This window comes from Synchiropus splendidus, chromosome 19 (genome assembly GCF_027744825.2).
Source record: "Synchiropus splendidus isolate RoL2022-P1 chromosome 19, RoL_Sspl_1.0, whole genome shotgun sequence".
In the NCBI taxonomy this organism is placed as follows: domain Eukaryota; kingdom Metazoa; phylum Chordata; class Actinopteri; order Syngnathiformes; family Callionymidae; genus Synchiropus; species Synchiropus splendidus.
Genome location: NC_071352.1, coordinates 4323959 through 4348957, shown reverse-complemented (window position 1 = coordinate 4348957; position 24999 = coordinate 4323959). Strand labels below are relative to the sequence as shown.

The 24999-nt window shown below is 41.4% G+C and overlaps 4 protein-coding genes and 1 long non-coding RNA gene across 6 annotated transcripts; 3 read left to right on the top strand and 2 right to left on the bottom strand.

The window, feature by feature from the left end:
- Nucleotides 1-865: 865 nt before the first annotated feature.
- Nucleotides 866-6495, top strand: LOC128751509 (uncharacterized). Its single transcript, XR_008413260.1, has 4 exons — nucleotides 866-935; nucleotides 5231-5438; nucleotides 5514-5627; nucleotides 6003-6495. It is a non-coding gene; the product is annotated as an uncharacterized LOC128751509 (long non-coding RNA).
- On the bottom strand, nucleotides 3332-7682 carry LOC128751508 (ATP-sensitive inward rectifier potassium channel 12-like). 2 transcript variants are annotated; one of them, XM_053852575.1, is made up of 2 exons: nucleotides 7370-7682; nucleotides 3332-5641 (listed from the first exon to the last, which is right to left on the bottom strand). In XM_053852575.1, exon 2 carries the CDS (start codon nucleotides 5552-5554, stop codon nucleotides 4274-4276), a length of 1281 nt encoding a protein of 426 aa, XP_053708550.1. In that variant the 5' UTR covers nucleotides 5555-5641; nucleotides 7370-7682; the 3' UTR covers nucleotides 3332-4273. The 2 variants fall into 2 exon arrangements, with proteins under 2 accessions (XP_053708550.1, XP_053708551.1); XM_053852576.1 differs by having other exon boundaries at nucleotides 3332-5637.
- Nucleotides 7683-13541: 5859 nt separating this feature from the next.
- atp5mf (ATP synthase membrane subunit f) lies at nucleotides 13542-14911 on the top strand. The gene is made up of 4 exons (XM_053851763.1): nucleotides 13542-13598; nucleotides 14116-14223; nucleotides 14557-14673; nucleotides 14745-14911. Exons 1-4 carry the CDS (start codon nucleotides 13583-13585, stop codon nucleotides 14771-14773), a joined length of 270 nt encoding a protein of 89 aa, XP_053707738.1. The 5' UTR covers nucleotides 13542-13582; the 3' UTR covers nucleotides 14774-14911.
- cpsf4 (cleavage and polyadenylation specific factor 4) lies at nucleotides 14859-19008 on the bottom strand. The gene is made up of 8 exons (XM_053851762.1): nucleotides 18622-19008; nucleotides 18496-18546; nucleotides 18144-18296; nucleotides 17987-18082; nucleotides 16646-16739; nucleotides 15977-16049; nucleotides 15599-15754; nucleotides 14859-15169 (listed from the first exon to the last, which is right to left on the bottom strand). The coding sequence occupies exons 1-8, from the start codon at nucleotides 18722-18724 to the stop codon at nucleotides 15101-15103; spliced, it is 795 nt and encodes a 264-aa protein (XP_053707737.1). The 5' UTR covers nucleotides 18725-19008; the 3' UTR covers nucleotides 14859-15100.
- A 3826-nt stretch (nucleotides 19009-22834) lies between these two features.
- Nucleotides 22835-24810, top strand: socs1a (suppressor of cytokine signaling 1a). Its single transcript, XM_053852082.1, has 3 exons — nucleotides 22835-22899; nucleotides 23014-23077; nucleotides 23799-24810. The coding sequence occupies exons 1-3, from the start codon at nucleotides 22871-22873 to the stop codon at nucleotides 24450-24452; spliced, it is 747 nt and encodes a 248-aa protein (XP_053708057.1). The 5' UTR covers nucleotides 22835-22870; the 3' UTR covers nucleotides 24453-24810.
- The last annotated feature ends 189 nt before the right edge of the window (nucleotides 24811-24999 follow it).

Here is a 24999-nt window from a genome sequence, read left to right as displayed (position 1 = left end):
ATCACATGTGAATTTGATTTAGACCAGATAGCATCTCTGCATACACACTCATAATTATCGTGTAATTAGGTTTGTGTATTTCTGGCACAGGTCATCAACAGGAAGCAGAAGCAGCCTGGACCTCACATAACACAAGGTATTATGTCAGACAGAAACACATAGACTGCAGGATCCAGTCTCACCAGCTTCACCTGTGCATTAGTGAGGACCAGCAACCTCTTCCTCCCTGGTTAGATATTTTATATTAATGACACTATTTCATCATGATTCCGCAATAGAATCACAAGGTAAATCAGTTCCTATATGTATTTTGTCACGGGTGTAGTTGACAGACGGACGGACAGTCTACTTTATTAATCTCTTCAGAAGGTTCTCGCGGGAATATTGATGCTCCAACACACCTGCAGAGAGCTACAAAAACCTAATTTAAAGATTGAAAGATAAAATAAATTCAAAAAGAAACGCCATTTTCTTCAGGTGTTCATGGGTTATTTCAGTTTTATGCAGAAAATTTGATACAAATTAAAGTTAAAAAATGTCTTATATAGAGTAATAAATGCAATTATCTATTAATCTAACACACTACTACTACTACCACTAATTATAATAATATTGAATAAACAGAAGTCCCTGGAATTTTATTAAAAGGCAGTTCTATGACAATCCCATTATGCATTTGATGTCATAGCCTCTCTTTAGAAAAACACAAACTAAACTTCAGATGCTACACAACAAGCTGTTGGTCGGACCCTGCCGTGCATCCTTGCAAACCATCTACACTTTTACTTACATCAGCGCCTCAGTTACTTTACTGCTGCTTTAACACTTCTTAGAGTTACATTACAGCATTTCCCTTATTTGCCTCAGGTTGTAGATCCCAACACTGTGGACCATGAGGTGATCGCAGATTAAGTGCCAAGATCCTGGAGTTACAGGTGACTATAAACCTTTATTGACTTTTATGAACTCAGTTAAATGCTGCAGCTGTTTGAGAGGGAATTGGCGCAAATGGCCCTCCCACTTTAAATAGATTCATTTGAATGATCCGTTTCCTTTGATTTGTGAAATGAAAGCGAGTGGAAATAAAAAGCTCTGACCAGTTCGGAGGCGCGGACATGTCAGATATGTTGCATAAGTGTGAAAGGGGAAACCCCTGACCCCAAGTACTGTCTGTCGCCATATCACGCCCATTCATCACCCTCCATTCCTCTCTGTTTATCAAACAGCTGGCCCACTCCCACTTTCCGCCCTGGTGCATGTCTCAAGTGACAGGCTCTGCATTTATACTGTATAGTTGAGATTCTTCAGGTCCTGACACGAGTTTGGACCCGGGCAGCGATGCACGTCCACCCAGACCAAGCTGACCCAGTCCAACGTTTAACCAAAGCAGCTCGCTGGAAAGAGATTTTAGAATGAAACTATTTACATGTTTATAAAATTATAAATGATAAAATCCAGTCCCCCATATTGAGTTAGGCTAGTACACAACCGGGGCGGGCCATTGTTGGTGTCTCAACGCTGATCCTGTTCTTGGGTGCTGTGTTCTGCCATGACCTTCAATAATCATTGGATCGGTTTTCATCTGAGTGTGAAAAGCTCGAAGTTCTGCCGTCCACTAGAGACTTGGAATTGGAGCGGGTCATTTCAGGCATCTTTTCTTCTCCTGGAGTTCCTCCAGACAAGTGTACCCGATAGGAGGTCGTGATGCAGATAGGAGGCGTGCATTTGGATGTTTAATAAACTCTGAACACGCAACACACATCTCTGTCAATCAGCTGACACAACCTCCACATGGCCTCGGTCCGTCATTCAGCCATTCATTCATGAAACCAGCTTGACCTCACTGGAAATTCAAAGAAACCTCTGAAAAAACACTTTTGATCAACATCAAAGGTAAAAATGACCGTAAAATCCAGGTTTTTATTCACCACAACCATCTGAGGACTTTGCACCCACTTGTGAACAAGACCCCGGGATACTGGTGTCAGTAGAGTTTTGATGGAGCCAACCAAACCAAAATCTGTCCTCTTTACTGGGTCTTGAAATCCTGTTTGTAAATATGATGAACAGAAGTGGTGGCAGATGGCAGTAGCAATGGAAATAGACATGACTTATCACACTGAATAGAAATAGCTATGACTAGACCAGGGATGGGCAACTGAATCTCCTCAGGGGCCACATTATATATTGGAATTTTTGTGAGGAGCTGTCAAGCCTTTTGACAGAGGAAAAGGACGAGTAGGCTCTTAAATTTAACTGTAAATATTGTTTAAATATTACAGAAATATTTTATTCAAAAAGTATTCAAAAATATTAAAAAAGATCTTAGCAAGAACGATGGATAAAACATGTAAATATGATAACTTTTTTTTAAATGAAGTATAAAATATTTGTTCGTAGTATCATTTATGCTGGGGACAAGAAGTATGATACAAATTGGCATTAATGATTAAAATGATTTAATTTAACAGTTCAATGCAACTCACCGCAAATGCAACAAAAGAAGAAAAATAGCCAAAAAATAGCTGAAGAGTAATATTTACTATTCAAATGGTAATTAATGAATTCTTTTGTAGTTTTGCCCTGACTTGACCTCATAAATGGAGGCAAAAAGCCGCACATGGCCCCAGTGACCGACTTTGTCCACGTCTGGTCTAGACTCGAAAACCAAATGTAAGAGGAGTGAAATAATATTATTTTTCCAAAATATGGCGACGCTTTGACCTCTGATATATTAGCAATGTTTCATCTTCAATTCAGTTATGTTTTTTTTTTTTTTTTTAGATGGAAGTAAAATTTGACTTCTGCACCTCTGCTACAACAGATGGTGCTAAAGATCTACTCCGCTGGATGTACCACAAAGGCAAAGGGAGCAAATTTGGGGGACCAAATAACAGTACCTGCTCAATTTAAAGCAGACGTTACAATGCTTTTGGGATGTTGTTGAAAGAAAAACAAAAATAATTTCTTCTATCCTAAACTTGATGCTCAGTATTGTAATGTGTAGTGATGCTGTCGTGACCCAAGTATCCTGATGTTTGTGCCAATACTCACCTCTGGTAACAAGTTCAGAACACCATGTTCCAGAGGATCGTTCCACAGGAAGCCCCAGAGAAGTTAGCCAGACCTTCTTTAATTTCGCGTATGATGTTGATACTGTAAGAACATGGACTACTGCGAGCTCACCGGAGAAAGAACCTACTGAGCTAAATACATTAAACAAACAACATCACTGTCGTCAGGTAGCAATGACCCACATGCTTGACAGAAAAAACAAACTAAAACATCCCATTCCATGCCGCGACATGAAAGATGGACTCGTTGGCTTTGACAGATTTTATTGTGACGAGACAGGAGACAGGTGGGGGAAACAGTCCAGATGGCTTTAACGGCATTTCATGGAAGACAGGAAGAGGCCGGAGTTCATACACGTACATGTCCGTCAAGCAAATAGCACGCTTGCTTAAGAAACCTGTAAATAAATACTGCATTGTTACTATCTTCAAGTGCTCGGATCGAGTGACACTGGGACACGGCAGAGTCGAACTGGTCCAGTGTTGTTTTGCCTCGTAGCATTGAAGTCACCTTTGGTTTTCTGGGACGAGTCTCTTTCGATATTTTGAGCACAAGTCAGCAAGCGATAAAAATACTAATGAGTTCAGATGTGCTGAAATAGCAGAGAGGAAGAAAATATTTTTTTTCCAGAAGAGGAACATCACTGCAGGGAGGTTTATTTCACCTGCTTACTATGACCCAGAAAGAGTTGGACGGACGCGGGCAGATTAATTCAATAGTGTTACACTGCAACATACTGTAGATTACAGATTGTGATAATTTTTTTTTCTACTTCCCAAATCCTTCAGGTCCAAAACCATATCCATTTGTTTGTATACAAGAGGTATTGCTTTGATTTATTTACATTAAATACTGATGGAATCTTGTCCAGTTTTAACAATACATTTATGTTTTTAACAGCCATCTAGTTGAGAAACCTCACACATTTAGTAGAAAAATTTAATTCAGCAACACAACCTAAGAGTATGTAAGACTAATATACAGGTTTGTCTATCTATATTACTTAGAGTTTCACCAAATAACTTCTTTGTAGTTGTGATTTGGAGCTAATGTATGAAACTGTGTCATGCAGGTTCATGAAACAGTCGGCCATTTTCGATAAGGCTCAAAGACGCTCGCTTCAGCGTTGAGTTTCAACTGTCCTCATGTCAGTGCAGAGACAATCATTGGCTGGTCTTGACGCACTGGAACTGACGGGTCAAATGTCCGATTCTTTGCTGGACATTTGTTGGTCACAAGTTGACGGCTTGTTCATTGTTCCCGTCGAACATCGCCCGTCTCCTTCGTGCTTCCCATCCCCGTCCTCCTCCTCGTCTTTGCCGATGAAGGCCAACTCGTTCTCGTAGCAGAACGAATTTGGTCCCAAGGGAGGGAGCTTCCTCTCTTCCATGTCTTTGGCACTGCACCTCGGGGTTGACGGTACTTCGAATGTTTTATGAAAAAATCCGTAATCTATCCGGTACTGGTTCTTCTCCTCGAACACGAGGGACTCGAAGCGGTGACCCCACAGGATCTCCGATGGTACGTACGAGCTGCGGGCCTGCGTCGTCATGGCCGTGGCCTCAACCAAGCCCTCCAGGATGATGATGATCTCAAAGTCTGATGTCTCCAGGTCCTGCTTGCTGATGCCAAACAGAGGACTCTCCTCGTCGATCTCATGTATAACAGTGAGGGGGGCGACCAGGAACAGCCTGTCTATGCCTTTATCGTAGCCCACGTTCATGTCGATCTGATCCAGGGGGATGTACTCCCCTTCTTCTGTGTATCGAGGCTTGACAAGCTGAGCTCTGACATGTGCCTCCACAATATGGCTCTTCCTTAAATTGGCAACCCTGAACATAAAGCACAGCTTCCCGTCACGCATGGCGATCACCGCGTTACGGCTAAACAACAGAGTCTCTGCTCGTTTTTTGGGCCTTGCCATCTTCGCCATGATGGCACCGATCATGAAGGCATCAATGATGCAGCCCATGATGGACTGGAAGACCACCATGAAGACAGCCGCTGGACACTTCTCTGTCACGCAGCGAGCGCCATATCCGATCGTAGTCTGGGTTTCGATAGAGAAGAGAAACGCTGCGACAAAGCTATTGACTTGTGTGACGCATGGAACGAAACCTTCTTCTTCTGAGTGATACTCCATGTCACCATGTAGGTGGCCGATGATCCAGAACGCTGATCCAAACAGAAGCCAGGACGCCACAAACACCAGGCTGAAGAGGAGGAACATGTATCTCCAGCGGATGTCCACGCACGTGGTGAAGATGTCAGAGATGTAGCGCTGGGACTTCTCGTCCATGTTAGAAAAGTGGATGTTGCATTGCCCATTCTTGCTGACAAAGCGGTTGAGGTTTTTGCGTCTGGTGTGGATCTTTCCGTTGCCAAAGCTGCCCATGGCTGGCATGGTGCTCAGTCTCATGCCTTCTTCTTCTTCGCAGGGCAGGAAGCGGTCGTGGCGGTGGGCTCTTCCCACACTCATGCCTCAGTGGGGGCAGCCGTGGCTTCTTCCTTGCTCATACACAGCTCAGGAGCCGGCAAAGGCAGGCAGGCAGGTGAGGACCACTGGCTGGGAGAAAACCAAGATTTGTCAGAGGTCGAATCAAAGACATCTGTGTCTCAGACTGATGGGGCCGCTGTGGGTTCCCCTCTGTGTTCCAATCAATCAGCTGTCTGAAGACTATAAGCAGCTGATTGTCAGTCTGGTGCTGCTTGTTTGTGGATCCGTTTGAGACCCCTGCCCTCGAGCTCGTACACACACAATAACAGCAAGAATCCATGACATATCAAAACAATGATCTACTGAACGGTGCTTCCTTGTTGGAAATGCATGGGTTTCGAAACACATTTCTCTGATCAACAGGGTACAGAAATAGCCAGCTAATCCAATGCCCTGCCATTTTATGTGACGTATCTTCGGTTTCTTCCAGCTGGCACAACCATTAAAGTCACTGGAGGACTGCAGCGAGAGGATGTAATTCCCCCGAGAGGCCAAGCTGGTAAATAATATGGGGCACAAAATTGTCCCTGACAACACAACCTCAGTTACAAGTGCGTTTGTGCGCGGAATAATTGGAGGAAGGGAAAACACATTTTATATTATATTATATATTATATTCCAATGCACAACATGCAGGATATAAATGAAGGAAAATATATGTTGTTGGAGTGAAGGTATAAACGTGTTGAGTCAAGAATAAATATTCTGTTTTAAGGAGAAGGTAAATATAAGGTACTTGAGTTGATACTTGAGTGAAATGTAATATTAAGCAAAAGTTCTGGCTCTAAACAAAGGAAATTAGACAGAAAATAATGTGAAATGTGAATTTATTGTTTATTATCACTTAATGCTGTTAGAGATTGTTATTTTCTTTATCTGTCAGTGTTCCCCCATTATGAGAAAATATATTTTACATTGAGCAAGTGGTGATGGTTATAGACGCTTTGTTTTTATGTCCATGTCATGGCCAGTGTTTTTTGATCAGGTTTAATATTCGCTAAATTATTTCCAACACAAAATTATTGTATTTTTTATTGCGTATTGTATTTTTAATTTTGAGAAAATGTATTTAATGTCTCCTCCTGTGTTACTATTTAACTATTTATATTTTTTTTAATTATTCCTAGAAGTGTTTAGAAAGGAAAATGAACAAAATAAAGCGTATCATTTAACATCATTATCATGCACATATATGTAAATTATCAAAGCAAAATATGCAACTTATGTGATAATAAAACAAAATCTAATATAATAATAATAAGTTTAATTCTTTAAAAATGTTCACCCAATGAGAGGAGTAAATGAGGTAAATACAAATTTAAAAAATGTTTAATTTAAAAAACCAATTGAAATACTTAGATACAGTCTATTTTACATTTAGTCTCTCAAGCTTCAAAGTAGTAAGATGCCCTCATATGATACTGTCGAAGCAAAATTACCCATTTCAATCATAAGTCAGTGTTGTTGTTTTTTATTAATAACTAAATTGTGATTGATATTAAAGCTCATGGAAACATTTGTCTTCCAAGCAAACAAGCTGTCTAAAAGTGAGCCTGTCTGTTTGTGAAATTACTGCATGTTTCTCTCCATCCTGGTTGCTAGGAAGCAGGATGTTGATCGCCGGTGGGGTATTATTAACTATTATTATCTAATATTGTTGACTGTGGCTGCGCAGTTTTCTCAGGAACTGCTCTCCTGCTGGGCTGTGATTTTTCAACAGAACTGAGAAGCAGCTTTGTGTCTCTCCACAAAGCGCTACATCAAAGATAAATATATGAGCGAACAGAAACAACTTACCTGAGAGCACAAGTCTTTTATACTTAATCCAAACTTCTGTGTTCTCAAAGCTGCCTCATGCCTCGGCAGGTGTTGCCACTTGTCCTCTGCGCGGTCACGGATAGAACCACTCGATTCTTGTTGTGGAAAAAAGTACGTAGCCACCGATAAAAATCATCTTCGATCCTATTTTGAACATCAAGTATACAGAAATCTCCGGATCCTTTCTGCTATTTTTTTAAATATACCGTTAAAAAAGCAGCCTAATACATCAAAGATCCAAGTGTCTCCCACTTTCTTAGAATATCCGCTATCTGATCTTGTTCTGCTGCAGATCCCACTCTGTATCCCACATCCACTGAACTATTGCTCAGCTCTCGTCCTCCCCCTCCCTTCCACCGTGTCACTGAAGATACTTGGCATTTGGAGACAACGTGCTCTTCCCTGAGCAAGTGCTGCTCCGGCCTGGGTCAGTAGTGACCACAGCTGAAAGCACTCGTTGCCACATTCGATTCTACACCTATTCCAAGTCACCACGGTTCACAAACCGGTCTTGGAATTTCTCCCCACATGTTTATCCGATTAAAAACGCACTCACATTCGACGCACAACAGATCATTGTTCCTCCCTGCAATGTTCATTTAGGACAAAGCAGATCACAGAGTGGGTGGTGTGGTCTGCGTTTTGACTCATTCTAATCTAAGAAGCTCCTGCAGAACAAAAGCTGATGTAGGCAGTTTCCAGATGATTCTCTCTCACTCGTCATAAGTGCGAACTGGCAGACAAAGACAGAACTCTGAGTAATTATTACTTGTTGCGCTGATCCGTGGAACAATACCGACACGTTTAATGAATGTATTGAAGGGCTTTTCAACCACGTCATCCCATAATTGTTTTATTCCGGTCTTCCACTCTGTTTTTTAAACTTGCTTCACGCAGCCTCCTAATCCTTTTGATCCACTGAGTTAAACTGAAATGGATCTAGTGTAAATGTACTGGCTCCAGTCAGGCCAGAGAGAGCAACCAAGAGTGACCAGTGAGATATTTAAAGGTTGCCTCTCTACCACGAGGCGAAGTGGGCCACGCGTGATCCCATAGGGCTGCTGTTTAGACTCACACACGTCTTAGGCTTCAGCACAACTTCTTGTTTTGGTTCATAGCAGTGAGGAACCGTGGTTTATAATAATAATAAAAAATAAACATTTTGATTCACTCAGTTTATAGTTGACTTTATGAGGGCCAGATAAATCCAGTCAAAAGGCTGCAAGTGGCCCCCAGATCACACTTTTCTCAGGTCTGTTCTAGAGCTAGATATTCCACCTTTTTCGTCATCACCTTGAGCTGTTTGACTTAAAACTGGGTGGTGTTCCAGGTCTAAATGTTTTGGTCAGCCAACAACAGAAGTTATAGATGAGGTCCAGGTTGCATCGGAGGTCACCAGGGATGCCGTCGATCATACCGGCACCTTGTGTTTGCTCTTTTACCAGCGGAAGAAGGTCTATTTCTGCTTCTGATTTATGTTGTTGAGGATTGAAGTCAAGGTCACTGGGCAGAGGAATCCGACCAGTTCAGATGCAAAGACACACCCGATATGTTACATAAGAGTGAAAGGAGAAACCCTGGACCAAAACTGATGCCTGTTGCCAAATCACACCCCGTCATCACGCTTCATTGCTCTCACTTTGCTTTTGGACATGTGAATTCAGGACTCAGAAATGCTCCTTTGAGTACTTTCATCTCTGCTTGTCTTGGTACCAGAATTGTTGGTGTGGCTCTTGTGGTCACTGGTGAATTAGCAACATGATTGTTTGCTAGTTGGTATGAGATTTTAAGAGTTTTTTTGCTGGACATACCAGCAAGCCTCTTTTAATGGCAACCATGTCAACGTTCAGCATATGAAGCAAAGCTCCTGATTTAGACCAATTTTTTATCCCCATGAAATATTTTTTTAAAATTAAGTATTCATGTTAGATTTATCTTCTAATGATTCAAATACACACGCTGTACATGACATCCGTCCGTCTGCTCCAGGCTTCCCTTGTCTTTGGAAGAGCCCAGGTTTTCTAAAACCTCCCATGTTGTCAACACCTTAGCATCCTGACTTGATCCAACCTCGCCTGTCTTCTCTTTAGTAGGAGGTTCAATTTGAAAAAAAAAAATCTGATATCTGATCCAGTCATTTTGGCCTGTTTTGGACCCGATAACAATGCAGGCCGATGACCATCTTAGTCCCTACCCAGTGCATGTGGTGGTACTTCTGTCCTCACACCTGAAGATGTCTATCATTCCTGGCTCATCCAGGATGTAGCATCCCGAATGATGTCAAATACAAGGCTGGCCATTAAATTTGAAGCTGTTATAGCTTAATATTATCGCCCTGCATTTATTGTTATATGGAATTTGTTTTCTTCTTTAGCATCTGAAATATCATTGATAACAATTACTAGAATTGGACAGCAGGTGGCAGACGTGCTCTCGGAATGTCACCCAAATTTAGCCTCTTCTTCATCAACAAGTCCAGATAAGGCTCTTAAAAAGAGTGCGAATTATGCAGCTTACACTTGAAGAAAGTAGCCAGTTGCGGTTAACTGTCATCGGATCTGATTCCTGGAGAGGCTTTGCAGGGACATTGAACCGTTCAGCACAAACAAGGTCCACTCTAAAAAGCCCTCCATGAGCGTGTCACGAAGGACCTGTCAACAATTCAATGGATCGGTGAGCAGCCATAAACAGAACTTGCGACCCACAGTACCTTCCAAGACTGTACGCCTCCTCAGAGAAGAAGAATCTTCTCCAGTGGAAGATCCGAGCATCGGTTGCTGTTACTGATGTATGCAAGACTAAATAGGCCATTTATTTTTGTAGTTCCAGCAGGTGCAGCTGTTTTTACGCACCCGCTGATCAGTCACGAGGGCCTCGTGCATTTTTGGGCCAAATTTTTTAAAAGAACCAGCTCTGCAAACTAGAAAGCCGCGATTCAAACATTGAAAATCGTTTTTAAGAATCACCCACTGAGCTTAACTGTCAGTAGTGAGGTGTCCAAGGCCAGTGTTTAATGAGGTGCCATATTCCTCTGCAGGAAAGTGACCCCCGAGAGCTGAGCTGCAGCAAACATCGGATGCTTTTACGCAAAACTGGAGCTGTGATTTATAATTTCCAACCCAGTCGGGTCTCTGGAGAGGCTGTGACGTACTAGAACTTTGTTAAATAAAGAGTCACAGCCTTAATTACAGGTAAGAAATCACATTTGCTAAACTCTCCTTGAAACATGTGCTGCTCAAAGGTCATCCAAGTAACTTGAGTCACTTTATAGCAGCAGGCAGCGATACTTGGTCACCCACTCAGGATGTCATCGTCCCGATGTATTGCCTTCACACATCCACTGTTTTTGGGGTGAACTCAGGTGAACCTGCGACATACATTGCATATGACTTTAATGTTCTGTTTTTAGGATCGGGTGATGTCATTCAAGGGAATGTAGGTTAGCGCTAGGCTCATGAAGCAGTTTGGATTCTGACCATAGCAGTCCAAATCCATTAATAGTAATACAGACTAGTACATATTTTCAGGTGTTGATCTTACTGTTAATTCAACAAATACACATGCACAAGACAGCTACAATGAAAGTGTCATTTTACACAACTACAATGTTGGTCTTCCTCCATCACTGTTTATTCAAGTTATTTTCTTTGTGTGGCATGTCGGGTCACACGCAGTGAGTAAACAACATACTGTAGCAAGCAGTGGTCAGAGTTCACACAATGGGTGGTCTTTCTTCATCCGTAGGAACTTACAGATGCTCTTTATTAATAGCAACCGAACAGCAGCAAACAGTGAACACAGTGAAGGCATAAAACACAACAGCCACTTGAATTATGGTGCCCCAACATCTGAAAACCACCAAGTGCATCATGGGTAGTCCACATCACTGCTGAATACAGCAGTCCACCTCTCAGTCGCTACAATACTTTAATGTAACAAACTCAAAACCACTCAATGTTTGACACCATAGCAGCTACATTGTTATGTTAAAGACATTTTGTGGCTGTACTCAAGAAGTAGCTATAGAAAACTATGTGGCTCCCTCTCGTGGCACTCTAGTGTAACTGTAGCAATAATTCGAGTGGAATTCTCAGTTGCTCTTCTTCCAGTTTCATGATAGATAGATAGATAGATAGATAGACAGATAGATAGACAGGGAGATAGATAGATAAATAGATAGATAGATAGATAGACAGGTAGATAGATAGATAGATGATAGATAGATAGACAGCTAGGTAGATAGATAGATAGATAGATAGATAGATAGATAGACAGCTAGGTAGATAGATAGATAGATAGATAGACAGGTAGATAGATAGATAGATCGATAGATAGATAGACAGCTAGGTAGATAGATAGATAGATAGATAGATAGACAGCTAGGTAGATAGATAGATAGATAGATAGATAGATAGATAGATAGATAGATAGACAGATAGATAGATAGACCACAATCCGTTCGAGAAGTGATTTGTTCGAAGTCTGAATCAATTTTTCCCATTACAATGAATGGAAAAAGAAATAATGTGTTCCAAGCCTTAAAATAGTCTTTTGTAGGAGTGAATGTAGAGTGTCTGCTGCAGGTGCGCTGTTCCTCTATGTGTGTGGCCGCTGCATGTGGGAGGGGTTGCCGAGTGAGTGACGTCTCTCCAGAAGTGAAGAGGTGCCCGGTGCGTGTCCAGCTCTGAATGTGCGCTTCTGTGCAGTTTGGCTGTGACAAAGTCATAAACCAAGTCACGCTCTGTCCCAGACTCGCCTCATCCCTGTCCCAGCTCCAGCCCACAACAGGACATCAAACCCTGGAGTGCGTGCTCCAGCCTCGGAGGTGTGGAGAGCGAGCGCCTCCCCTGTGACCCTCTACCACGGTCCAGTGTGGAGACAGGAAAGGTTTAACACCTCAATATGAAGAAAAAACAGCCAGTAAATGTAGCTAATGGGACACGTCTGCATACAGAGGCTGCGTTGTGCACAATAACAAAGTGGGTGAGCTGATCGGTCCACGCACGTTATGTTTTTTCCAGCTTTTTTCGGGGGCGTTCGAGTTCTGGATTTTCGTTCGAAATCCGAAGCAAAAAAATCTCGAAATTTTTGTTCGAACTCATGAAATCATGAGCTAGTAATGAGCTGATGACGTCTCTTTACCTTCAGAGCACGGTAGGTGGCGCTCTTATTGTAAAATAATTGTAAAAAAAAAAACCCAACTTATTTGTGACGCAAGGTATTGAAGACGCATGTAAGGTAGTGGCGAAGCTTCTCCACACGGGGGCAGCACTTGATGGTTCTGGATGGAGGACACGCCAGTCTCGTTCTCTCCCTGGCACAGTAGTTGGTTCAGGTTGTCCCCTATACGTCTTGTCCATTTTTTGTTGTAATCGGTGTTATATCATGAACTGTTGTCATTTCTTTTGTTCTTTGGTGGTTTTATAAATCAAGTAAACCGGTTGTCCACATGTTTTGAAATAGTTTGTTTCGTTATTACGGTTCAGTGTCTTGAAAAGTAAAAGCCAATGTAGAGTCGTCGAAATTCATCGTAGAAATTAAAAGTTGAACCGTTTTTTTAAAAATATGAATACTCATTTTTGTTTAAAAAACTTTTGTGTTTTTGAATGGAAATTGAATAACCACTGTATTTCCGTTTCTGAAGGTGAAATTCTTCCACTTGTTTACACGTGTTTACACTCGCAATTTACTTCGTCACAGCTAATGGAAAAACAACATAACACATAATGACTATTTCAAATAGATGCCAGTCTGAATTGTTCATATCGACATGTTATTTGGCTTATTTAGTATATTAAGTCAATATTACCGAATATACAAATGTTATAAGATTAAATTGCAGTGTATTTATATGGGGTGTGGATTGATGTAAAGTCTCTAGGAAATACTACGATGTTTTTGTGTCATATTTCGGATGGCGAAGACAAAAACATTGAAGTAAATGTACACTTAAGTATTCACGACGCACATAGAGCATCACGTTCTCCATTGACTGTATAACCTGACGTAATCGTCGATTTAAATAGCGTTGGTGGATTTGTATAAATTTCTCTGTAGTTTTGCCATTAGAAACATGGCGCAAAGCGCTTTTATTTGATCTATTTTTTAAACACTTACTTACACCCATGATGCACTTCGCCCTTTTATTGACGTCAGCGGTTACTGTGCGCGCATCCAGCTCGGCCAGTCAAGATGGCGGATAGACCAGGTAAAGCAGTGTGTCTTGCCTAAAACTCGCATGCTCATTTCGGCTTAATGACTTAAAATTGTATTTTTTTGTAGATGCTTATTGATATGGTTATCTGTTCGTGGTATGAAAATATTCTATGCATCGAAAGTCTCGGTGCCTTTGTCGTCTACCAACAGCACCACAGTGTCACTTCAAGGACTTCAAGTGTCATTGATAACTGTGCCCTTCAAAATGTACCTTACCATTTTACATCTGTACGTAAAGGCAAATCCACTTGTAAAAGAAACACGTTTTTGTCTTTGGGGTTTTACGACTTGAGCTGACCTTTGCAGCTAGCGATCTGTTAGCTTGCGAGCTCAGGCCTTCTACTGTTTTCATCTGACGAACAACTTGTTCGCTGTTTTTCTTCTCTCTTGTCAGGAAAAAATATAATGGCAGGAAAAAATGCCATAATAAACAATAAATAAATGTGCTTCATAATGGTTCGTTATTAGTGGATGCGTTGTTTTAATAAGCTGCTGGATTGTTTCTGTAGTTCCCGTTGTGGAGAAGCGCCTGATGGATGTGAAGCTTGGCGAGCTGGGATCGTGGCTTGGAGGACGAGACTTCACCCCCAACGGCATCATCTCATCCATACGCCGAGGTGAAAATCTCTGACATCTTCAACCCATCCATCTGTTGGTCTCCCAGAATGTTTTTTTAGCTGTGGAGTAACCATGTTCTGTATAGAGCTGGTTCTTGACCTCATACCACTAGTACACATTTGCTGTTGTTATAGATATGCATCTTTCACTTTTTTCCTTATCCTGCACCACTATCCTCTGCATCCCCTTGACAAAACATCACTTAGCTTTCCATCATTTACTTTTGTGATTTAGTCTGTTAACAGTGATTTTATGAGTTTTTCCCTGTCTTCACAAACGTGCTATTGAGTTTGCTTTGGCTTCGTTTTAATGCAAGTCTGCTTACCTTCCAGGCCACGACAGATACTACAACAAGTACATCAACGTTAAGAAAGGAGGCATCGGTGGTGTTGCTATGCTTTTGGTGGGTTACGTGGCCATCAGCTACATGTGGGAATACGACCATCTCAGTAAGAAACTCACATTTTGATGTTCAAATTCACATACAAGAAAGTCTAATTCATTTTGTTTTTGACTGCAGAACACGATCGGTGGAGGAAGTACCACTGAGAAGTTAAAGCTCTTGTCTGCTCCTTCTGTTCTAAGCGCTGTATTCATTATGTGGTGACGAATAAACAATATTGGAGTTTCCCTTGAACAGAAAACGCATGCGTTGTACAAGACTATTTATTTGTACGTAGAACAATCAGGAAAAGAACACTCAAAACGTGCTTTAAGACTTGATCACTGTGAAAGTGAACAGTGTCGTCCAATATCAGATCTTCCTCTGTGCAACAAGACTGACACCGAAGTCCAATTGGAACGGTCCTTTTTCCTGCTGCAACGTTCCACTTCTAATTCTTTCAAGCGGATTGTAGCGCTAGTGGCCAACTGGCATTATTGTCCACTGAGGAAGGCCAGGTGACCTTTGGTGCACTTGTTGGCATAGTGGCCCTTTTCTCCACACTGCAGACAAAGAGTAACTCCATTGGTTAAACTTTCATTCACAGAAGTGAAGACATTTCAAAATGAGGGAGGGCAAAAAAATGAGACATGACATTTTGCAGCAAGTTATATACACATCAAAGTGAATTGACTAACTAGAATTACCTAGAAAATGCATAAATACCAATCCATCATCCTGTTTTTTGTTAAATACTGTAAAAGCTGCCACAGTTCTACATATGTTCGCTGCTTGGGGTGAAATAGTTGTTTAATGGTTTAAAGAAAAGAGACATTGCACCTGTGTTTCACTTCTGTCATTAAAACATTAACTTCTAAATTCAAACTGAGACCATTTAAAACTTTTTTTTTTGTGTTCTTAATCTTTCTCCACGTTTTGTAACGTTTTACTGCTGAGACTTCATGTAAAACGATGAGAATAAGAGATGTCACCTTGTAGCACGTGACTTGGTCCAGAGGCCGCGGACCTCTGCTGGACATATTGTTTTGGTGAGAAGAGACAGCCGTGTTGTTCTGCATCCTTGAAGCCGGACTGGAGTTGGTCAGCTGGATGAGGGAGAGCGAGGAGCGCCCCATGCTGGACACATTCTGCCAGGGGACAGAGAGAGTCGGCCGATCACAATCGTTTCTTTAGTCCTGCAGCTACAACTTTGCACTTTCCCGTCTTCATCACAAGGTGGAGCCAAATCCAAGCACACACGTTTTTATGACGCTTTTTGAATGAAATTTAATTTGATTTTGGACAATTATTAGCACAGCAACCGTAGACAATTGGTGATAACATTCCGAGGTTACACGAGTGACACTCACTTTGTTCTGGTTGAGGCTCTGCAGAGGGAGCGGAGGCTGATCTGGCGCTCCCATGGGCAGCTCAAATCGAGGACTGGATAAGAAGAAAGAAACAGTGGAGAGCTTCGAGTTAGTGGCATATATTCCGTTCCTCTATTGAACTGCCCAATATTTACATCAGCAAGTTTGAGGAAATTGTGATGTGCACTGTCACATTGAAGACCCATTTTTCAACTTCTGAAAGCTGCCATCACTAAAGCCTCCCACATCAACAGCACAGATGTTGTCACGCTGCCGCCCATTTTTCTAATCATCATTCCGCTTTTGAACGTCCCGCAAGCACATCCAGAACACTGCATGAGAAATTCTTACACTGAGTGTGTGTGAGAGTCACGAGCACAGACTAGGGCTACACAATACTTGAAATATGGGTGTCTAGAATGACAACAAAATTTGTTTGAAATACTTTTCTATTTCACCTAAATGTAATTGAGATCGCAACACAATTCCTTTCACTTGAGTGTCGACATTTGTAAAAGAAAAAATACTCTTTGTTCGTCCTCCACCCCAGACTTGGATTGATCATCCTGTGAATAGGCAACACAGTATTTCCACCGTTTGTTCACCCCACATTTCCTGGTGACTTGACAGGAAATGTCAGTTTTCGTGTGCGATCGTACAGATACTTACTGCATGAATTTACAGTTTTTGCCTTCAGGACAAAATCCAATAAGGTAGTTGACACAGATCACCCTCCTTGTGTGTCTGTGTCGGCAGTCAGGACCTGTGAGACACAAAATTGAAGAGTTTTATCAGAGGCTATTTTTTACATACATTTGTTTAGATACAGTATGTCTCCAGAAAAGGGTGGCCAACATGGCAAAAATATATCAGCAATTATTTTAAACCACTGTTTCGATTTTTGCATGGTTTTATTCTAGTTCGGGGAATTACCAGACAAATCTTCTGTGTTCTCGTGTTCTTTGCCTCAGCGTCATTACGGCAATGATTCTTACTCTCTAACTTTTAAACCACGGAGAAACAAACTGTCAATACAGTCAATGAAGTTTTGAAGTGAGATATCAGGTTAGCCATTGTGTTATCTTCAGTGTCTCCATCATTCTGTTCTGAAGGTGTGTGGTCAAGTTAGAGACGCACCAGGTTTAAAAACAATTCAAAAGGTGCACATTTGACCGACGTCATCCCTGCGAGTGTGAGGGAAGAGGAGGGCTGCGCACTACATGCAGCCGGACAAGTCACTGTATCATCATAGAGCTATGGTGAATGTGACAGAATTATGGGTGTGAATCTTTACTCTCTCTCGATTCTTATTTTACTTGCCACGATTCCATTTAAGAAGAGATTTTTCCATTCGAAATAATTTTATTGAATGAGTTCTGATCATTATCTAGTCCCATCAACTTTGCACAGAGATGGACAATTGGAGACATAAAACGTTCTTTTTTCACATATTAAGATTATTATTATCGTAGAAGCAATATCACACACTGCTTGAGTAACTACATAAAAGTGCCTCTTTACTTTGTATAACATCGGTTAAACATGCAGCCTTTAAAACTCTGAGGAAAGTGCCAACCCTTCTTCTAGTCTCTTGGTAAAGCGGAGTGGAGCACGGCAGTACTGGGGTCGACAGCTCTTTGGTCTCCTCCTTGCAATATGAGCCTGCGCATTCGCAGTGATGCCGAGACACTTGGTCTTAGTTTTGCAATGCTTGCAGAATTTATGCGTCATGCCATCGAAGACGGAGCCGGTAAAGGCAGCTATTCTGCCATTTTCGCTTGTGTATTTTCTGGGTGTGTGTACGTGCATTCCAGAACAGGCTGCGTGGTGACATCTGGACGTTGCATGTAACTGCAAAATGACAGCGAGCGGATTTTGTCACATTTTAAATTGATTCTGAACGTTAGGAACATATTGACACCTGACAGTCCCTCACAGCACACTGATGTGTCTTGGCATGACGTGAAGAAACCATTCATTTTGCTGCTGCTGAGAGTAAAAACCTCTCACCGTGTTTACAGAATCCTCTGTCATACCAGGGACAATCTTTAATCTTCGACTCTGGATCAATGTGCAGGAAAGGACACTCCTTGTTACTACACTCGCCTGCAAGAAGCCAAAGTTTAGAACAATGTTCAGACCCCCAGTGTGGGTTGAGCACACTCACCAAACTTGGAGTAGAAGTAGCACTCAGGCATCTTGGTCATGTCATATTCGTGCAGGAATTCGCACTGGTCTCCTTTCTTGCAGAGACCACGCAGCCAGTGTTTACACACCACTGTCTTCTCACCACTGATGTGACGGAAAGGACAAATGCTGCCTAAGAGTTGACACAGAAAAGGAAGCATTCATACAATGACAATTGAAGAAGCATCATGCAAGTCAGGGCAAGGTTTACACCTTGGTTCGGTTCATTTAAGATGGTTACTCAACAGCCCACAACATTCTAAATATAGCAAGGATAACAATACACAGCATCGACCAACAACTGTTTTCACGAGTGATGAAGTCCACTGCACCTTTTAGACACGCTGCTCTCATGAAGAACTCGCACACCGCAGAGCCAGACTCTGTAGAAATAAACAAACACCGAGTCACGCCGTGAGCTACAGCCACTAGCTACATGCTAGCACGCGAACACTCACTGTCCATGCCGGGGAAGGGCAGCGGCATCGCCCCCAGTTGCTGCTCAACAGCATTCTCCAAGTCGAACTTGATGTGATCCACGGTGGCCAAAATATCCTGCATGTTCGCGGTAGTCCGGTCAGAACAACAAAGCTGTAGCAGGTCGCGAGCCTGGGCTAACTAGATAGCCATTTCCCCACTAGCCACCGAGCGGCATCCAGCAAAGCTAACGACGTGGTTCACCGGGATGTTGTTTACGGCACGAAGCAAACTCTCAGACAAACACGCTGCCGAGTTACCGGTACCGTTGGAATCCTTCTAAAGACATATAAATGAGCTCTCTTTAGTCCACAGCAATAGCTCACGCGCATTGCGCGGCGGTAGATGGGCGGCCACAACACGTCACGTCACAGCCGCTGAAATTCAGGCATGACTAAACGATCGCCAAGTAGCTCCGTATTCGCCTGAAACATTCAAAGTGAAAGCCCTTTATCATGGAGTTTCAATGACTCACAGATACCCGTGGTGACACTCAACAGGTGTGTGTGTGTGTGTATATATATATATATATATATATATATATATATATATATATATATATATATATATATATATATATATATATATATATAGTCTCTTGGTAAAGCGACTATATATATATATATATATATACTGTTATATAACAGTATATATATATATATACAGTATATATATATATATATATATATATATATATATATATATATATATATATATATATATATATATATATATATATATATATATATATATATATATATATATATGTATATACTGTTGTCACAGTAACTCACTGTGACGACAACATTTCGTGTTAGTGTGAACGCTTACTGTAAAAACTAAGGTCCTCTTCTCTTAATGTAAGGGAAGTGTTATTTCTCCTTTTTTTCATGGTAAACGGTCAGCTGATTCTTTTTATTCATTGGGGGACAATTCGAGAACACTCACAGATGAGGTATTTAGGGATCAATGCCGTAACATCCAGTTCATAGTCGTATGTTCATTATTATTATTATTATTATTATTATTATTATTATTATTATTATTATTATTATTATTATTATTATTATTATTATTATTATTGTTGTTGTTGTTGTTGTTGTTATTGTTATGGTTATTATTATTATTATTATTATTATATTGTTGTTGTTGTTGCTATTATTATTATTATTATTATTATTATATAGTAGTAGTATTTATTTAACTCTCCAACTCACTCTCTTTTTACACACTTGCTTTTGACAGAGACCTGTTGAACAATGCTGGCCAATGGTGATGGTGATCAATTAGGATTTTTTTTGCAACGTCATACACAAAAATCACATGCAATAATTTGCATCCTTTTTTTTCTGCTGAGACTAAATATGGAACACTTATCAGGATTTTCGGCTATGAATTCTCAGGCTCATTGGCCTGTGCTTGACTTTCACTTTCGCATTTCTAGAAACCATGTGCAGCTGGTGACAACACACACTGTGTTGATCTGCGCACTCATGGCGTGCAGACAAGCGTGCGCAGTGTCTCGACTGACAAACACAAGTCACATGTCAGCATTCAAGTGGCCATTCATGTCATAACAGTCTTGACTCCAACTCCAGCGAGAAGAGTCGATTCCTGCCGCGCCCTCCTCAACCATCCAGTTCCAGTTTTACAAAATCAACCATGGACTCTCTTACAAGAAACTGCACCGGGAACAGGAAACCATAACCGTTCAACCATCCCATAGCCATAATAGAAAGATTATAATACTTTCAATATTTATTTTAATTTACATTTCTGTGCATACTTCACTTTAATGAAATACAAAAACAAGGCATGATCATTTGTATTATATGTTTTATAGTGGCATTATAATTTTCTGTTTATGGGAGTGTGTGCTTTGGAAAAAAAACCTTATGTTTTGATAAATTAGTGTCTGTTTAGTTTTAAAAGATGCCGCACCACGATATCTATTCACAGTAATAGATTTAACACTGAATACGATTTTTTTATTTTTATTTTTTATTTTTGTCAACATGTGTTTCCCTTTTTAAGTAATGTGAGGCTGACAAATGAGGATTTAAAAAAAAGAGGAATTGAGATCAGTTGTTTCAGTCTACTTCAAACACTTATTGTAAATCATTTTTCCCCAAGTGAGCAATCCCAGTTGTACTTTCAGACTGCAGTATCTGGTGAAACAGCTGATGAGGAAATCATCATAACTAGCCACTTCATGTTCCACATGAAGAGACCAAATTTGCATTTTCCTTCCTGGAAACTACATTTCACTAAACAAAGCAGAAAAGCTATGTGGAGCTGTAATTAGTCATCCAATAATCCACCTGTCATTTCCTGCTAAAAGGATTCTTTTTCCAAAGACACAATTAACAAACAGGAATTTCTTGCTCAACAGTGAAATTCAGCTCACATTCGTCCTTCTGCTCTCAAGCAGGATGAAAGACTGTTGACTTACGGCTTCCCCTCTCTGTGTGGAAACCTTAGCAAATACACCCAAAGTCACGAATGAAGGAAATTATTAATGCAGTGATAAAGCTCAACATAAATATGTTTTGGTTGTCACCTCCACCTCTGGTATATCTTCATGCTGTTTCTTTTCTTATCAGTATAATTGAATGCGCACAAATAACAGCGACAGAAAAACAATTCAGCGAGGTTAGAAACCAATGTTGACTGACAAGATGAAGCACTGGAAAGAAGTGCAGGTGACATCATGTTATCCACAACATTTTTAAGACAATAATATCAAAATACTGCTTCATACCTCTCTCAGTGACATGTTTAAAAAGTGCTATATGTTTATTTTTATTGATGAAAATGTGGACAAGGATTTGAAATGGCCTGTTTTCCTTTATAAGAAAGAGAAAGATGTAAGTGAAAGCAAAAGGATACTTTACCTTAAAACTCGCGTCATGCCTGGAAATGTCTCAGAACTTGTTTATCTGAATTTATCATGAGTGTCTTTGCCACTGACCTTGTTTTGGATGAGCTTAATTTCATAGTGAGAATATGGGAGTTGAACCACACAACACACTGGGTGAGATCTGTAACACATCAACTACCCCTGAAGTGGAATACGTTTCATCGGGTGTTTTACAATCTGGCCGAGCCAATTCAAGAATCAGAATCAGAGGAACTTTATGAATCCCGAGAGGACTTTTATAAGGAAGACATGCTACTCCACGAGTGTTGGTTGAACAGTACATATGAAGTGTTTCTCTTTCATCTTTGCTGAGGCAGATGCATGTCACACAGAGCAGCAGGTGATTGGTGTCCAACTCCTGTTAGTTCACGTCTTTCAAAGAAACAGTCAGAAATGGTGATGTTCTGGAGGTTCATTCGCAAAAGTTTCCCCCATTGATTCTCAATGAGACAGAAGTCCGACCCGATCGTGTGACCAGCTGTAATAACCATCTTTCATGTGACTGTGCCCTTTCTTCAGAGAAGAAGCAACTGAGGAGGCTTCTACCAATGCTTTTGGTTGTGTGAAAAAAAGCAAAGAAACTTGTACCAGTGATCCAACATACACACCTGCTGCCAAACCTCATGCAATGAAACCCAGCATGTAGAGGCAGAGGTTGTGTTTCACTCTCATGCTGCTGTCCCTGTTTCACAGAAACAAAACCTATAGGACATGAGTGAGCTGCCGGACACGTTTCACACAGACGGCGAGACGTGATGTCATCAGCACCCACAAAGCAACAACAAATCTCAGTGGCGCGAATATCTGAAGTGTGTTCGCAGTCAAACAAGTCATGGGTCAAACCCAGGGAGTGGAGTGCCTCTGGGACACGTCACTTTCTGAGGCTGTCACGAGACAGACAGACACACACAGAGAACTCCTCTGTATCCCGGGTCCAAGGCTTGTGTTGGCCTGAAAAGCATCAAGTCAATGAGTGTCCTCATAAAGTCCTTCCTGGGCTGTAAGTACGAAGGTGTGTGGCAAAGTGAATATTTACGCCTCCTAGCGGTGAAAATATTTCAGTAGGGAAAAAAAATCATTTTTGTATTTCACTGAAAAAAGACTCTTACAAGAATCAGGGAAGTGCGCCTTTGATATCTTTACAATCTGTTGCGGTTTGACTCGCGCTGCGTTTCAGTTTCATTTTCGAGGAAGCGCGTGGGGGAGGAGGGAAGGGGAGGACTCCGTGGGCTTCACGCTTAAATAGAAGCCAGGCAGAAAACAGACAGAACGCCTTGAGAAGGGACCAGGATTTTCGCTCATCGCTTCCGATGAACTTTGGCTGCATCAGGCTAAAACGGTGAGCCTCTTTTTAACCTCTCAATGACGTCACCATCGGCCGAACTTGCTTCTCAGACAAATTTTGATGATTCGGGTTCAAAAACAGGCATATTCTATTTGTTTTTGAGACTAGGTTTAAAGCAAGAAATGAAAGCATAAGATATCTGAGCCGATCTACCGGCGCTGATCATAAACTTGTGAGTTTTACGACTTCTCAGTATCGTCAGGTAAATGTGAAACTGAAGCCACTTAAATGAGATATTACATTAACAGATCTAGTTTTTTTTTTAATGATACCTGGTCACATACACCTAACTTGAGCAATGTTATGGAAAAAAAAACCCAAATATATTTTAATATTTTAAATATATTTATATAAACAAAACATTACACCTGGTCCGTTACTTCCAAATAATCTGTTGCTGATCAATTAAATTAAAAATAAATGGACTCTGCATACTTTACCATGGAAGTTTTCCCATTTCCACTTCTTCTAAAAACAAGTTCTTCTCTTTGTGTTTATCACCTTTTTATTGCTAAATCTCACCCCTTGGACAATAGTAATAATACCGAATAGGAATAAAACACATTTGTATTTAGTTCTTTCTTTCTATTCTTTCAATAACGGAGCAAATTTGATTTAATATGAAATATAACTTTTGTGTTGCATTGAAGCAAATATGACCTCATTTAGTTTTAATTTCAATGATGTAAGCTCAGATTTGTTTTGTCAAGTTTGCTGCATCTGCGAATACACCAGTATATTATGAGGACTGCAGTAGAGAAAGCTGCTAACTTAACTGCCCCCATGGCCCAGAAATCAAACTGAAAACATATGTGTGCACCACCCACCATATAACTGAGTTCACCAGATGATTGTTTTTAAAAGCTCACAGTCGGCTTTCTTGTCTTCCTCAGGATGACAGCGTGGTGGTGGTGGTCAGAAATGGGAGAGAGTCTGATGCCTCTCTTCCATATAGGATGGTAGCCGACAGCTCTGTGGAAGACCATGACAAGACTAGCCTGTCACTCCAAGGAGTTGAGTTGGATCACCACCAAGCACCGAGCTTCAGATCCCTGTCCTGCAGGTTTGCCACGCACTTCCGCGCCTTCAGCTCCAAAGAGGACTGCAGGATCATCACAGAGACCGTGTACAAACTTGAACGCTGCAGCTTCTACTGGGGTCCTCTGGGAGTGGAGGAGGCCCACTCCATGCTGCGGAACACTCCGCTTGGCAGCTTCCTCATCCGCGACAGCCGACAGAAGGACGTCTTCTTCACGCTATCCTACCACGCCAAGAGCGGACCAGCGAGTGTGCGCATCGAGTACAAGCAGCAGAAGTTCTCGCTGGCTGGAAACAAGCGTACGTTTCAGACCCTCTTTGAACTCCTGGAGTATTACAACACATCCAAGAAGAGCTTGAAAGCTCCTCATAGGAAATGGAAGCCCACACTCCAGGAGCTGTGCAGGGGGCGCATCATGGAGCTCTGTGGGGGACTGAAACATATCTCGCGGCTGCCAGTCACCCTGGCGGTCCAAAACTTCCTGATGGAGTTCCCATACAAGTTGTGACATGTCATTTGTTATGTCATCTCAGGAGTTTGACAGTGTCACTGAGCGCCACCACCAGAGCCCCAGGCACCACATTTCCTCAGGGTCATTCTGCAACTTGGATTGCAGCAAGTGAAGAAAGTTTAACTTGGCCTCACACCACGTCTACTAGAACTCTGGAGGAATGGTGGAGGTTTCGATGGAAGAGCTGAGTCTCAAGTATTGTACTTGACATTATTTAACTATTTAATTACAAATAAATGGCTGCCAGTGCTTTCATGAAGCAAAACATTTTTATAACCATTTGAGTTTGAAATAAATGAATACATTTTTATCAGAAACTCCTGTGTTCCAGTTGATGTGTTGAGTGTGGGAGTGACAAGAGCAGTCAGGAGAAACCCTGAACATATCATCAGAATTGTGATCACCAGGTCACGTGTTTGACTGCAGACAGGAAGCAAGACTGAACAGCATACAGTTGAGGTGACTCATCTCTGTGTGGCAAGTGAGTCGGTGGGCGGGGCCTCATTGATAGTAAATCGACTGCTGTGCTTAGAAACACACCCGA

What these genes read in the sequence shown, in the direction of transcription:
- LOC128751508 (XM_053852575.1), bottom strand. Translation starts at nt 5,554, where the DNA reads ATGAGTGTGGGAAGAGCCCACCGCCACGACCGCTTCCTGCCCTGCGAA.
- atp5mf (XM_053851763.1), top strand. An exon ending in CATCTCATCCATACGCCGAG is followed by an intron (nt 14,224 to 14,556) that starts GTGAAAATCTCT and finishes CTTACCTTCCAG; the next exon opens with GCCACGACAGATACTACAAC. An exon ending in GTGGGAATACGACCATCTCA is followed by an intron (nt 14,674 to 14,744) that starts GTAAGAAACTCA and finishes TTTTGACTGCAG; the next exon opens with AACACGATCGGTGGAGGAAG.
- cpsf4 (XM_053851762.1), bottom strand. Translation starts at nt 18,724, where the DNA reads ATGCAGGATATTTTGGCCACCGTGGATCACATCAAGTTCGACTTGGAG. An exon ending in GCCCTTCCCCGGCATGGACA is followed by an intron (nt 18,547 to 18,621) that starts GTGAGTGTTCGC and finishes TTATTTCTACAG; the next exon opens with AGTCTGGCTCTGCGGTGTGC. An exon ending in CTACTTCTACTCCAAGTTTG is followed by an intron (nt 18,083 to 18,143) that starts GTGAGTGTGCTC and finishes GGCTTCTTGCAG; the next exon opens with GCGAGTGTAGTAACAAGGAG.
- socs1a (XM_053852082.1), top strand. Translation starts at nt 22,871, where the DNA reads ATGAACTTTGGCTGCATCAGGCTAAAACG. An exon ending in GGCTGCATCAGGCTAAAACG is followed by an intron (nt 22,900 to 23,013) that starts GTGAGCCTCTTT and finishes TTTTGAGACTAG; the next exon opens with GTTTAAAGCAAGAAATGAAA. An exon ending in CCGGCGCTGATCATAAACTT is followed by an intron (nt 23,078 to 23,798) that starts GTGAGTTTTACG and finishes TGTCTTCCTCAG; the next exon opens with GATGACAGCGTGGTGGTGGT.